General features: G+C 46.0%; 1 protein-coding gene across 1 annotated transcript in view; it reads left to right on the plus strand.

The window, feature by feature from the left end:
* Positions 1–7206, plus strand: part of LEXM (lymphocyte expansion molecule) — a 41793-nt gene extending 34587 nt beyond the window's left edge. Inside the window, exon 11 of the mRNA XM_008067812.2 lies at positions 7134–7206. Within this exon, the coding sequence (XP_008066003.2) occupies positions 7134–7206 (73 nt within the window). The remainder of the gene's footprint in view (positions 1–7133) is intronic.
* Positions 7207–16020: the final 8814 nt, after the last annotated feature.

Consider the following 16020-nt stretch of genomic DNA (forward strand, 5'->3'; position numbering starts at 1 on the left):
TTTAATATAGATCAAATTGTTTTCTGAAAATATTACTGAATGATATACTCCAGTTCAATAAAAAGCATATTAGCATGGGAAGTGCAAGAAAGAAAAGACATAATATGTAGAGATGTACCTGGCTATCATATTCCAGACAGATGCAGCTAACAGTAAAAAGGAAAAGTGATTGTATAAATACCAAGCAACATAGAATTCAAGGCCAAAATATTAAGTGGGATAAAGATGAGCATTTAGACATGATAAACAATAAAATCCATGAAGAAGTTATAATAACTATGAACCTTTACACACCCGGAACCCTGTACTTTGCAGGAAGACAAACTTCCACAATCATAATGGGAATTCTTACTAGACCTGTCTGAGAATTTGACAGAAATGGGTATATATGTAATTATTTGGAGGATTTAAATTGATGTATTTTACTCCCCATCATTTTCAGATACTCAGGGAACATTTATAAAAATTGATCCTCTAAGAAAATCTCATTAAAGATGTAACTTAGGTCAGGTGTGGTGGCTCATGGCTGTGATTCCAGCACTTTGGGAGGCCCAGGCAGGAGGATCGCTTGAGTTCAAGAATTTGAGATCAACCTAGGCAACATAACGCGACCTTGTCTCTACCAAAAAAAAAAAAAAATCAGGAGGCTGAGGCAGGAGGATTGCTTGAGACCAGGAGGTCGAGGCTGTGGTGAGCTGTGATTGTGCCACTACACTCCAGCCTGGGACAGAGTGAGAACCCGACTCAAAAAAAAAAAAAAAAAGCGTGCAATGAATGTCTATTAAGTGATGAATCAGTGCATTAATTAATGAAATGGGCCCCAGGGCCTGATACCTCCATGAAAGGAACACATGAGAAACTTGTAGTGCGATTCGGCAGTTTATTTTTCCTCTTAATTTTTTTTTACCTGACATTTCATTTTGAAAATTTTCTAACATATAGCAAAGTTGAAAGGACTTTACAGCATACCCAGCACTTAGGTGATATAGATTAAGTATCCCTTATCCGAAATGCTTGGGACCAGCTGTGTTTCGGATTTGGGATTTTTTTGGATTTGGGCCTTGTTACAGATACATAATGAGATAACTTGGGGATGGTACCCAAGTCTACACATGAAATCAATTTATTTCATATATAACTTATACACACAATCTGAAGGTAATCTTATGCAACATTTTAAATAATTTGATGCCTGGAGCAAAATTTTGATTGACATGAGGTCAGACGTGGAATTTTCCACTTGTGGCATCATATTGGTGCCTGGAAATTTCCAGATTTTGGAGTATTTTGGATTTTCAGAGGAGGGGAGGCCAACCAGTTTTACACTTCTTGCTTTGTGATATATCTTTCTCCCTATCTATTCCTCTGCCCATCTATTAATCATTGTTTATTTTTGATAATGTTCAGAGGAAATGGCAGGCATGAGCACATTGCCTTCTAAATACTTCAGTGTGCATACTGTGTTTTCAGTATTTCAAACTTAAAAACCATATTCCTTGTCCAGAAATTTGAAATTGGAATCATAAATGTCTATTCTCTATAATAACACTAATACATTCTTGTATTCTTGGAGTGTGTTTAAAATGGACGTATGCATTCTATGCCGTGAATTTCAAGGGTAGAGATGACACTAAGTGTTTTCCAGTTGAGACAATTGAAGTTGGGAGAGGGAAATGATTTCCCGAAGTCTCTATTCACAAATGGCAATGGTGCATGCATTCCTTAAAAATCAGCTGCGCACCTATTGTGTGCCAGGCTCCTAGACATGGCAGAAGAGAACCAGAACAGCAGTTGGTTCTTCCTGGAAATGGTGCTTACCCCACTCCCTGCAGCTACAAGGAAGCACCAGAGGAGAGGTGAGGGCATATGGGACCCAGGACTTCTCTATGTCCAGAACACTTTCTCCACTTTTTATCCTGAGCTTTCTGAAGGTGAGGGCAGGAGGGAAGGCTCCTTGGACCCAAGAAGGCTGAGGCAGAGCCGGCCTTCACCACAACCCATCTTCCTGCCTTCAACCCACCCACCCTCATCCCATCGCTTTCCTCTCGCCTCCTGGCCACGTGTGCATGTTGCTTGGTGAGAGATCTGGAAGTCTGGACAAGAAGGAAGGACTCGGGAAGCTCAGCACGTGGAGTCCCCCTCTGAATGTCACTGTGCAACACGGAAGTCAGGCGGTTGCCCCTGAGACAGCATGGCGCCGGGGAAAGAGGGCTTAGCTCTGAGGGAAGGCAGCCAGCAGAGGAAGCCATTTTTTTTCCTTTGCTCCCCCCCCCACCCCCGCTTGCCTCCTCCTCTCTCTCTCTCCTTCATCTTTTCATTTTCTTCTATTTTTCCTCCTTTAATTTTTGGTGGGAGTAGAGACTTGAACATAGTTCTGGGCTAATGGTGAAGGGAAAAGGAAAGAGTCTGTGGTGAGGTGAGAACATGCTCCTTGTGCGGGCTGGAGGTGATCACTCCCAGGACAGGGAGAAATACTGGCTTTGGATGGGTGAGGGTTGGGGGAGGAGAGGGGAGCGTTAATGCTCCAGTTACATTTGGTGGATATTTGCTAAGGGCCAGACCTCAGGAGGTCCCAGGCCAATAGGGCAGAGGGTAGGGACTGATTTAGCAAGAAGTACGGGATGTAGAGCTCAGGCAGATGTGTGGGAGTGTGGCGTGCAGAGGGAGAAGCGCCCACGTCCACCTGGAAAGCTGGTGTGGGAGATGGAGGGCATTCCAGGCAGCCAGCATGGGCTTGGGGGCTGCAGGAGCCTGGACTATTGAGGGGCAACTGAGCAGCAGAGATGGGGCACAGGTGGATGAGGAGTGGGGGGATAAGCAGCCTTGTTGTAGGAGTTTGGCATTTTTGCCAACACATCCCTGAAAATCAAGTAGCCCCTGAGCTTTCTTTGAAGTCCAGTTGACCCAGGAGGAAACCTTTGGGAAGGGCCACTTGGACGATGTAACATTAGGGTGGGACTCACCTTTGCCTCATGTCTGAATTACCTGTTGCTCAGGCATGGAGACCTTGAGGGGTATTGAGATACAGTAGACCCTAAAGCACGAGTCTGAATTGGGGAAGGAGACACGTTCTGTCGCGTGCAAGCGTGTGCCATTGATAAGTCGTGTGACCTTCCTGAAGCACCCCTTGCTCCCAGATGGCCTTAGCATTTATGGCCCACGTCGCGGTGAGTAGCCTGAACTCTGCTCTATCCATGTGGTCTTCTTGAGGGCCTCGTTCAGATCAGCCTGGACTTTTCAACATGAAGTGACTTGTGGGGCTCTGACAAGTTCGACAAGTTCGTGGGCTTCAGGACAAGATGCAGATTGAAGTGTCTCCTTTTCTGTCTCCCAGCTGTTTGACCCCGGGCTACTAAGCAAGGCTGTCTTCTCTCAGCTGTAGAATGGGAATAATGGAGCCTGTCTCATAGGTCAGGAACCAAGTAGAAGGAAGACTCGCCATCCTACTCCTTCCCCACAGCCCGGCATCTCTTAGCAGGGTGCTGCTGGTGTTTTTGAGTGGGGTATCTCTTCCTAGTGCCAGACTCTCCTGGTAGTGGTGGGATGTTTTGCCCTCCTGGTGTCTGCCCACTGGCAGAAGATTCGTGGGCAGCCCCAAAACCCTTCTGCACATTTTCATTGTCCCCTAGGGAGGCGAATACCACCCCCAGCTTGGCTGATTCAATTCAAGGTACATTTATTGAGTGCCAACGGTGTGCAAGGAAACATGCTGGGATTGCCCTGAAGGGGGCTGTTGTGTAATGGTGGAAGGAACAGTGGCCTGGGAGGCAGAAAAACAGACCTTCCGCCCCGGCCTCATTTCATCTCTTTCTGCTTTGAGTCTATACCTTACTGGACACCAATGTTTAAGGCCACGGCTGTTTTTCCAGTTTACTGCAGTTGAGGATATAGCATACTGGGGAGGGATAGAGAAAGTAACATGGGAGTTCAGAGGAGGGAAAGATTACATCCAATTTGGAGATTCAAGAAAGGCTGCTCGGAAGAAGTGGCGTTTGAGCTGGCTCTCAAAAACTGGGTAAGAGTTGGGCTAGGAAGAGCAGTAACAGATATTAATGAAAGGTTGACTGTGAGGGAGTGTATATTCAGGGCAACTTGAATCTGTGATCCTGAGAAAAAACACATTAAATAAACAAACATAAAAAGGTTGACTGTGGCCAGGCACTCAGCTATGTATAAACATCATCTCTTAAGGGCCTCAGATAGCCCCATAAGGAATTATTATTTTCTTTATTGTACAGGTGAGGAAGCTGATTAAGTTTCCTAGGGCCACAGTGAGCTGCTGACTGTATCAGTTTGCTATTGCTGCGTAACAAACCACTCCAAAACTCAGTGGCTTCAAATGATAGCCATTTGCTATTGTTCATGACTCTAAGGGTTGGCTGGGAGGTTGGCTGGTCTAGGATGGTCTTGGAGGGAACTACTCAACTCTTCCATGTGGCCTCCCAACCTTCTGCACTGTAGCTCAGGCTTGTTCCCATGGAGGAGGTGGGTTTGAGAGAGGAAATTTGCAAGGTTTTTTGCAGCCTGGGCTCAGAATGCCTCACCATTACATCTGCCACATACTGTTGGCCAAAGCATGTCCCAGATTCAAGGGGTGGGAAACTAGATGCTACCTCTTGATGGAATAACTGCAAATTCATATTGCAAAGGGCACTGATGCAAGAAGGCATGGAGGCTTGGACCATTTTTGCTCTGTCTAGTATAATAACAGAGCAGGACTGGATCTCTGGTCCAGTTGGCTCCAAGCTGTGCTCCTTCTGATTTTTCTAGGGAGCAGAAAAGCATTTAAGACAGAGGGAAGAGCATGAGCAAAGGAAAGGAGGTAACAGAGCTTAGGACGTGTCTGGGAAACACTAAATGGCTCATATTGAGCTATGTGTGGTGTGTGTCAAGGAGAGTGGCAGAGAATAAGGCAGGGAGGGGCGGGTCAGGTCAGTCACTGGAGGCCTTGAGTGCACGGTTAAGCCGCTTAGACTTTATCCTGCATGTGAGAAGCTTCGGGGTTTTTTCAAAGTAGAATTTATTATAGTACAACTTACATGCAGTCAAATTCTTGCTTTTTAGGTATGCAGTTCTATCAGTGTTGATAAATGCATACAGTTGTCTAATCACCACAAGCAAGATCCAGAAAATTGCCATCTTCTCACAGAGTTTCCTCATGCCACCTGTAGTCAGGCTACTCCTCCCATCCCAGCCAACTACTGAGATGGTCACCATCCTTATAGTTTTGCCTCTTCCAGACTGTCATGTAAGTGGGATCATCTATATGTAGAATTCTCTGTCTTTTTCTTTCACATGACTCGGTGCTCTTAAGACTCAGCCATGCCGTTGTACAAATCAGTAGTTTGTTTCCTTTTTTTTTTTTTTTTTTTTTGAGTTGGAGTCTCACTGTGTCGTCCATACTAGAGTGCAGTGGCCGCTCCGGCCACCGCAGCCTCAACCTGCTGCGCTCCGGCGATCCTTCCACCTTAGCCTTCCGAGTAGCTGGAACTATAAGCGCCCGCTACCACTCCCGGCTAATTTTTTTGATTTATTGCAGAGATGAGGTCTCGCCTGCTCAGGCGAGTCTCGAACCCATGGGCTCAGGCAATCCACTCATCTCAGCCTCCCAAAGGCATGGGATTTACAGGCTGAGCCACCGAGCCCGGCTAGTTTGTTCCTTTTTATTGCTGAGTTATATTGCATTGTGCCAATGTGCTGCGATTTGCTTGTCCATTCCCAAGTTGAGGGACATTCGGACTGTTTCCAGATTGAGGAATTTTTAATAAAGCTGCCATCAACAGTTACATTCAAGTCTTCATGCAGGCGAATGTTTTCATTTCTCTTGGGTAAATACTAGGAGTAAATTGCTAGGTCATTTGGTAAGTATAGGTATGCTTTTATAAGAAACTGCCAAACTATTTTGAAATGGCGGCACTACAGCAACGTGTGAGGGGTCTAATGGCTCCATATCTTTGCCAGCACTTGGGATTGTCAGGGATTTTTGTTTGTTTGTTTGTTTTCTAATTGTATCCATTTTAATAGTGTATTTCATTATGGCTTGGATTTGTATTTCTTTAATGACAAGATGTTGAGAATCTTTTCATTTGCTTCCTTTTCTTATTTGGTGAAGTGTTTTAGAATCTTTTGCACATTTGAAAAAATGGATTGTTTTCTTAGATTAAGCTTTGGGTGTGTTTTAGATATTCTAGGCATTAGTCCCTTATCAAATACATGTTTTGCAAATCGTTGCTTCCAGACATCCAGAAGGATTTTAATGGGAAAGTAAGTCTTGTGTTTGAAAAAAAACTTAGGGCATTATGGGTGAGAAGTATAGAGACCAGAAAACTGTCTTAACCATCTGGACGAGAGATGAGGCACCAGGCCGGGCTGGGCAGTGGCATGGGGAGGAGTGGAGCGGCAAAAAGCATGGAGACCCATTGGATGGTAGGAAAGACCCCTCATCCCCCAGTGAGCCCTCCCTCCCCCTTCCTTCCTTCGACTCATATTTGTGAAGCACAGGCCGTGGTCTAGGCATAAGGGAAGGACCAGTGAGAAAATCAAAGGCCTGTTTTCATGGGGTTCTCACCTTGGTGGGAAGACAGACAATGAGCACATGCATAAAGTGTAAACCCAGTGGCTGGCATGTGCTATTAGACACATAGTGACAGGCTCTTATGGCAGTGCCATCTTGCAGAGGGCTCACGGTGGGAAGCAGAGTCCTCAGGGGTTCCACTCCTAGGAAGGAATCAGTAGGGGAACAGGGCTTGTGTTCTGGCCCTGACTCTGGCCTTCAGGTGGCCTCAGGTAAGTTCCCTCCTCTCTCTGGCCCTTGGTCTCTCTCAGGGTTGTGCTACATAATCTTTCAGACACTGTGGTTTTCTTTTTTACATAAAATTCTCACAAACCAACTTGGGTGCGCTACTGGGCTGAACTAGGTGCACATTGGAGGGATCTCTTCATTAGCATCAGGCCATTTTGTTGGGACGGGTTAGAGGTCATTCATTTTGGCCGCTCACCCAATGTAGGATCCCCTGTGAGGCACAACCAGCAGGTACCTGTTCATCCCCTGTGGGTGACCTTCCAGGTCTGGGGAGCCCGCTTCCTTCCAAGGGACCACTTCCATTTTTTTCTTTATCTCTGTCTTTTTAAAGGGAAAGGATCACACCATTTACTAAGGGAAAGTGCCGTCCAACTGTGGATTACAATTCAGATCCTACTCCCTAAAGCCACATGCGAAGGACAGCCGGCGGTGACCAAAGCCCTGAAGACAAATCTGGGATGGGAGCATGGGCTTGGGAATGGGGTATCTTGGAGGAAGGACGCATAAGAATGCCTGGGGGTGGGAAGAGATGTGGTGGGGTCGTCTTTGCTGCAGCTGGACACTGGAAGGTCATAAAGTCTGCTGAGACAGATGGGGCCAGATATCTTTTGCTACAGGAGATCACTTATCCTGATAATGCCAATGAACATGGGGGCCAGACAGCAGATGGACTGAAGGGGTAGAATGTGGCCAATGCTCTTGAAATCCCTTCTATTCTAAAGCCAGAGTGCTTGGCTCCCTGTTCATTAAAGTCCAGAAAGAGGTGGGAGAGTGTGGTGCATGTTATACGGCAATTCTACGACCCTTGGGACACCCCGTCTGCATCCCAGGATACTTCTGGAAGCCCAGCAGGGCCTCACATTATAAGGAGATTGCTGACCTTTAGGCAGTGCCCAGCCATGGGGAACCTTGGCTCCACGCTTGAGCCAGCCTGTGTCTCATCCAAAGGTGGGTCCATGGAGGCTGGCAAAAGACATCCTGGGTTTCTTCCCTCACTGTTTTATGCCAGTGAGAGGTTGGGTGGAATGGGGGACGTGGGTTGACCCTAGAGGAGACTGGGACAGCACAGCCTTAATGATAAAAGATACTTCAAGCACATTCTTCAGAGCGTGAGGTCTTACAGAAAGCGGCTCCTCTCTCACTCGTGTCAAGACGACTGTTTTGGAGGAAGTGAAACTATCTTTATTCACAGACAACACGATCATCTACGTTAAAAGTCCTACTGAATCTTCAAAAGAGCTACTGGATCTAAGCAGTCAGTTTAGCAAGGTTTCCGGATTTAAGGTAAATATACCCAAGCCAATAATTCCTGTGTACTAGCAACACACAATCAAAAATTGAATTTTTAAAAGTTTTTCTTAAGAGACAGCATCTTGCTGTGTCAGCTAGGTTAGATTACAGTGGTACTATCATAGCTCACTGCAGCCTCGAACTCCTGGACTCAAGTAATCCTCCCACCTCAGCTTCCCAAGTAACTGGAACTATAGGTACATGTCACCACACCTGGCTAATTAAAAAAATTTTTTTTGGTAGAGATATGGTCTTGCTGTGTTTCCCAGGCTGGTCTTGAACTCCTAGCCTGAAGTGAGCCTCCTGCTTCAGTCTCCCAAAACACTGGAATCATAGTTATGAGTCACCATGCTTGGCCAAAATATTTGTTCTTTTAAAAATACTATTTTTTTAATTTTATTTTTTGAGTCGGGGTCTCACTCTGTTGCCCAGGCTGTAGTACAGTGGTACAATCATGGTTCACCACAGCCTTGACCTCCTGGGCTCAGGCAATCCTTCTTCTTCAGTCTCCCAAGTAGCCGGGACTACAGGTGTGTGCCACCACACCCAGCTAATTATTTTGTTGTTGTTGTTGATATTTTGTAGAGATGAGGTCTCACTATGTTACCAAGGCCGGTTTCGAACTCCTTGGCTAAAGCAGTCCTCCCTCCTCTGCCTCCCAATGTGCTGGTATTACAGGCGTGAGCCACAGCTCCTGGACAAGATACTATTAAGAGAAAAGACAAGGCATAGACTGACAGAAAATATTTGTACATCATGTATCTGATAGAATACTCATATCTAGAATACATGTATGTGAATTCATATGTATCTCAATAATAGAAACGACGAAATACAAAGATGCACAAAAGATATAAACAAACACTTTTCCAAGATATATGGATGGCAAATAAGCACATGAAAAGAAACTCAATATCATTAGTCATTAAGGAAATGCAAATTAAAGCCACAGTGAGATACCACCACCCACCGGTTAGGACAGCTAAAATTTAAAAGACCAGGCCGGGTGTGGTGGCTCAAGCCTGTAATTCCAGCCCTTTGGGCGGCTGAGGCGAGAGGATTGCCTTAGCTCAGGGGTTCGAGACCAGCCTGGGCAACTTGGTGAGACCTTGTCTCTACAATAAATAAAAAAAATTAGCCAGGCGTGATAGCACACGTCTATAGTTCCAGCTACTTGGAAGGCTGAGGCGGAAGAATCACCTGAACCCAGCAGGTTGACGCTGGGGTGGCCATGAGTGTGCCACTGCACTCCAGCCTGGACGATGGAGTGAGACTCTGACTCAAAAAAAAAATTTCAAAAGACTGACCATACCAAGTGTGGGTGAGGGTGTGGCGTGCTCACCTAGTGCTGGTGGAATGCCAAAGGAAAACAGTTGAGCAAGACAGACATTTAATCATAAACCTACTGTGTGCCCCAGCATCTCTTACTTTACAAGAAGAAACGAAAGCCCAGAGGAGAAACATGTTTCCCTACCTGATAGAATGGGACTTTTCTTGGCTGTTTGAGGGTCTCATCAATATCTGAGGGTGATGGTTCTGACCATTGTGAACGCTGTGCATTGCCTTCTTTAGCTTTTGACCTTGAGTTCGCGACATCTCAGGGTCCAGCAGCCAGGCCAGATGAGAGGGAACTCTGAGAAGCACCCCCTTGTCCAAAGCTCTGGTCCTTGAACGCCATCACCATGGACTGCTTGATACCTTCCCTGGATCTAAGCAAGCCCAGCTCCTCTTTATGGCTCCTCCTTGGCCCTTTGGCCCTTCTCCAAATTGACCCTTGGATCTTCTCCTTCTCAGGCACAGTTCACATATATTCCAGGGTTCAGTTGATTTCACTCCCTCTTCCTGGACCTGCAGCAGCATTAGCCAGAAAATAGGTGTTCAAGAAAAATGAGAGTGGATGAACAACGGGGGTGGAGGGTGATCACAGAGATGCAGAAAGTTCAGAAGCCTGAGAGGCAGATGTGCTGAGGCCAGGCACAGGGCATGGGAGCCATGGGTCCTGCTAGGCTTAAATGTGGGGCGTTGTCAGGAGAGCTGTCTGCTAAGTAGTGTGCTGGTCAACATTTATGAGGCCTGACAAGTTTGTGAACTTGCCACCCCGCACTTATGTTGGCAGGACTTTGCAAACAAGTCAGTAAGGTCTCATAACCTTGGTCTATCAGTGTCTCACAGCTGTGTTCTTGTCAATGGGGGGCAGTGTCTTGCTGAGTGGCATTCATTATTGTTGTTGCACGTTTCTGTGTGCCATCGCAAGAATGTTGGGGCTTGAATTAGACCAGTGAACAAACATTACATTTCTTGTTAAACTTGGCAAGAGCGGAAGTGAGCATATTAGTTCAAGTTTATGGGGATAATGCCAAGAAGAAAACGACAGTGAACAAATGGATTAAATGTTTTTCTGAGGGGAGAGAAAGCATCACTGATGAAGAGAAGTCAGGACTGCCAGTAACAAGCGGCACTGATTAAAACATTGCCAACATTCATTGAATTGTGCATCAAAATCATCAGCTGACTGTGAGAAACATAGCAGACCAAATAAACATCAATAGAGAAGCAGGATAATCTTCACTGAAAATCTTGGCGTGAGAAACATGTGTGCAAAAATGGTCCTGAAGGAGCTCTTGCAACACGACAATGCACCAGCTCACACAGCACTGTCTGTGAAGGAGTTTTTAGCTAGTAAACAAATAACAGCATTGGAACACCTGACCTACTCACCTGATCTGGCCCCAGTGACTTTTTTCTTTACACAAAGACAGAGGAAATATTGAAAGGAAGACATTTTGATGACATTCAGGACATCAAGGGTAATACTACAACAGCTCTGATGGTCATTCCCTAAAGAGTTCAAAAATTGCTTTGATGTGTGGTCTTAGGTGCTGGCCTGGTGCATAGCTTCCTGAGAATACTTCAGAGGTGATTGTTGTAATATTCAGCACTGAGGTATGTAGCACTTTTTCTAGGGTGAGTTTGTGAACTTAATTGCCATTCTCAGTAATACCTGGCTCTTACCACAAAATAAAATACAAAACGCACCTATGATAGTTAATTTTGTATGTCAACTTGACTGGGCCGTAGAGTGCCCAGGCATTTGACCAATCATGATTTTGGTTGTGTCTGTGAGGTTGTTTTCGGATGAGATTAATATTTGAATTGGTAGACTGAGTAAAGCAGATTGCCCTCCCTAAGGTGGGTGGGCCTCATGGAATCCGTTGAAGACCTGGATAGAACAAAAATTGATGAAGAGGAAACACCTCCTGCCTGAGTGCTTAAGCTGGGACATCAGTCTTTCCTGCCTTCAGACTTGAACTGAAAAATTGGCTCTTCTTGGGTCTTGAACCTGCCGGCTTTTGGACTGGAACTTACACCATTGGCTCTCCTGGTGGTCTAGCTTGCTGACTGTAGGTTGTGGGATTCAGTCTTCATAATCACATGAGCCAATATTTTATAATAGGTCTCTCTCTGTATCTCCCTGTGTGGGTCTGTGTCTCACTCTATATATATACAGAAAGTGCCAAAAAAGGTATACACATTAAGAAAGGAAAAAACGGTATTAAAATTGTATTATTCAATATATACCAATAACAAAAGATGAATACAAGTCATGTTCTGCAATTACAAGAGGTGCTCAAAGTGGTTATTATCAGCGTCCAGACACTTCTGATTATGGAGAACATCTCTTAGAATGTGTGTACATTTTTTGGCACCCTCAGTATACATGAGGGGAGATTCAAAAATTTGGAATTATCTTTTTATTTTTTCGGTTGGCAGGCCCTTTGGAATATAGGCTTCCCCGCTAAGTAAGTGTTCTAGGAACCCATGGGCATCAGTGTACCAGCTAGTGCTGTTGTGAGAGGCTGTGTTGTGGAAGTAATGTCCCAAGTTGTGATAAACAGGTGACTGGTCTTCCACCATGACAATGTACCTGCCCATACCGCACTGAGTGGTCAGCAGTTTTTGACCAAAAAATGACATGACCCCTGTGCTCCACCCTCCATGCTCACCCAATCTTATCCCAAGCAACTTTTTTTTTGTTTCCCTGGATGAAAAAAGTCCTCAAAGGGAAACATTTTGCCGATGTGGAAGAGGTGAAACAAAAAATTATCAGAAGCACTAAAAGGCATCAAAATCGATGAGTTCAAAAACTAGTTTGAGCAGTGGAAAAAGCGTCTCAGTAGGTGTACTGCATCAAACAGAGAGTGCCCTGAAGGTGACTGAAATTTAAACATGTAAGAATAAATACACAATTTTTAATAAACAAATCCCAGGGTTTTTTGGGTCCCCCCCTTGTACGCAAATATTTACCTTTGAGTTCCGATTGCCTATAGTATTCAGCACTGTTACGTGCTGTGCAGGCTTGCAGCCTAGAGGCAATAGGCTATTCCATACAGCCCAGGTGTGTGGTAGGCTATCTCATTCAGGCTTGTGTAAATATGCTCTATGATGTTTACACAACGAAATAGCCTAATGATGTATTTCTCAGAACATATCCCCATTGTGAAGCATCTTCTATTGCTTGTTTCTCTGGAGAACCCCAACTAATACAATACCAGAACAAAACAAGTCCTGATTTATAGTGTTTGCTAGTGCCTGTGGTGTAAATTCTCCCGCCACGGGTGATTTCAGGCTGCCAGTGCCACTGAACATGGATGTGGAGGGTGTGCATGACGGCTCTTGCTAGCTGGCCCAAGGCAGCCCCCATATGCCATTGACTCCCCTCCCACATACACCATTCTCACTCCTCCCTCGGAGAAGTCAGATTTCAAGTTTGCGGGTGGGGATACTGGAAGTTCCAAGTCAGGCATGGGAGTTCTCTTCCACGTTCGGCTTCCATGAGGTCAGGTGGAGAACAGATTGCTTGTTTACCCTCCTGCCACATGTCCAAGGTGGTGAACCAAGCCACGCTTCTCAGGTGGCCCTCTTGCTCCTTCCTTGGCATCCTCTCACAGGTCTTGATGTCAGACCATGGCCTCAAAGTTGTGAAGCCGCTGCTTCTGAGACTCACGCTTGGACCTGGGGGAGGGAGCGCAATGCTGATTGTCCAGTCTAGAGCCTAAGCCCACCTTACTAAGGAGCTCTGGGTGGGGCTCTCAGGAACCAGCCCAGATTGTCAGTAATGGATTAATTGATTGAGACTGGATCTTGCTCTGTCGCCCAGCCTGGAGAGCATGGCTCATAGGTCAAAATTCCTGGGCTCAAGCGTTCCTCCCATCGTAGCCTCCCGAGTAGTTGGGGCTGCAGGTGTGCGCCACCATGCCTGGTTAATTGTTTGAGATGGGAGTCTCGCTGTGCTGCCCAAGCTGGTCTCAAACTCCTGGGCTCAAGCTGTCTTTCTGTCTCCGTCTCCTGAGTAACTGGGATTATAGGTGTCAGCCACCATGCCCAGCTAGGTGCCCCATTTTCTAATCATTCTTTGGATCTGCTCCCTAGGAGGGTTGATGGACAGAGCAAGATTCAGCTATTTCTGGTCCCTTGGCTCCACAACCTTTACATCATCAAAATGCCACTTCCTGTGCTCAATGGAGCATGCCAGGGCGGTCACCTGCAGCGATGAGTGGGCATGCAGGATAAAACCCATGGGTCATCTCAACACGAGGACATAACCGGGAAGCATATTTTTGAAGCACATCTACATTTAACTTGTGCAATGTGTGCATGTGTGCAATTGTTCTTATTTAAGTCACTGCGAGTGGATTCCCCACTGAGCTGAGTTCAGTGCGGTGAGCCTGAAGGGCTACATGCAGGGCTCAGCCATGGGGGGACCTCATGTCGCTCCTCCTGGGTCTGGAGTGACTTATTGACTCAGTTGGTTCAGGCTAAGGCTCTTGGAGCACTTTGGCATAAGACAAGATATGTCTGCATCCCATTTAACTTGTTAATAGCTTTAATATGATTTTGAGGCAAATCATTCTCATCTGTAAGATGGGGATAAAAATGGACCATTTTTGTTGTAAGATGGTGAAGATTAAACGAGATATTGTGTGTCATATGTTACTGAAATGTAAGGTAATTTTTAGGGCTTAAACCACAAAAGCTATTTTAAAAAATAACAATTTCTTCTTTAAAGAGGAGAATACACAAAATTAAATTTGTGAAACTGAACAATTGGAACAGAAATTTTCTAATGGGGTCCTTTCAGATAACTTTAGGATGAGACCCACACATCACACGTGTTTTAAGAAAATGTCCACCATGTATATCTGTACATTTTCATAAAAACCTAATCACTAAAATCATGTATGTGCTCACTTAAGCTTCACAACCCTGTAGCAGTTAGAGTGAGCTAACCTGCTCTCATGAGTAGTTCCAAATGCATAGTGGCTCAATTACAAATGAAGTTTATTTCTTGCTCCCATAACAGCCCAGGGCAGGGTTCAGGTTGATGGGCAGCTCTCCTCCACACAGTGACTCAGGTCAGGGATCCAGGTTCTTTCCAACCCAAGACTCTCCTACCACCTATGACCTGGTTGCCATTCATATCCAGGGAGTGGAAGGGGGAAAGAGCCAGGAGACCTCCAAGGGTTTTACTGCTTCTGTTCATGATCCCGTGAAAAAAAACTCTTAGTAGGACATGCCTGACTGCAAGGGAGGCTGGGAAATGTAGTCTAGCTGTTGTGTACAAAGAAGGGAGGAATGCATTTTATGGTCAGCTAGTGGTTTCCACCAGTTTGTAGATGAGGACGATAGCCTCAACAGGATTAACTAACTGGCTAAGTTTGTTCATCACAACCAAGTGACAAAGTGAGGACTGCACCCGGAGCTCCAGATGACCATGTCTGGTGCCTTAAAAAGCACAACCTCCACCCTGACCTGACCTGAGGCACCATCTCTCACCTGGACTCTTGCAGTGCCTTCTCACTGGTCTACTCTCTGCCGTGCAGATAGAGGGACCCTCTCCACACCTACTCTGATCACCCTGTGACAGTGAGACTTGTTGCTCCCCCTATGTTCTGTTAGCCCTTGTCCATGGGCACACAGGCTCACAGAGGGCAACTGAGCCCAGGCCTCGCTCCACGCCGTGGTCCCCCAGGCAAGAAACAACAAAGACTAGCTTCCAGGCCATACTTTTATTTGAACAGAAGTGGTGGCCCATGGCCACGGAACACATGTTCTAGAGTAGACACAGTGCCTGCGGCTGCAAGAGCCTAATGGGGGAGACTCATGCCTTTCTCCTTGGTCTCCATGATCAAAAAGAAAATAAAAATCACATACATACACAGCCACACCCATCCCACCCCTCCCTTCCCTTTCAGTAATATCCAATTATTCATCCTTCCGGCCAAAGAAACTGGCTGCAATTCTGATTTTACAGAAAACCTTCATGCAGCCAAGAAACTCAGGGCTCTGGAGGGGAGAGGCCTACTCTGTTACTTTCCACATGCACTGCCCCCGGCACCAAGTTTAACTCCACCTGCAACCACGGCGTGGATGGACAGTGATGGGATTGGCTACAAGAAAAAGCTGCAAACTCAGCTTATCATGCTGGGAAGACTGCCTCTTTCCAGGCAGGATTTTCCTGGAGCAACATTACCCTGAGGCTGGCGCCATTCCAAAATACCTTCCCTCCCAAGCCCCAGGTTGTGGGTAAGGTCTGGATTTTGGTCATAGGACGAAGGGTGACAGAGGCTGCTGGCATCTCTGGCCACAGTCCCAGTGGCTTAGGGATGGAGGCTTCACTCAGCTGCTGGATTAACTAGCTCGTGTTAACCATTCACCTACAGCAAGTAGAATCATCAGTTTTGCACGGAGCCAGGAAGCACACGGGCCCACTTTAAGAGCTAATGCCAGAATTCATGTGCTTTGCAAAATAGAGAACGAGGTTCATTTATTTATTTTTCTTCTGCCCCCTCCAGAGGCCAAATGGGTGAGGGTGGTTGCTTTGCTTGCTGAGTGCCACGGATGCGCCCAGCCCTCGCAGGACCGTGCTA

Source organism: Carlito syrichta, unplaced genomic scaffold (genome assembly GCF_000164805.1).
Source record: "Carlito syrichta isolate Samal-C Ts95f unplaced genomic scaffold, Tarsius_syrichta-2.0.1 Scaffold309778, whole genome shotgun sequence".
In the NCBI taxonomy this organism is placed as follows: Eukaryota; Metazoa; Chordata; class Mammalia; order Primates; family Tarsiidae; genus Carlito; species Carlito syrichta.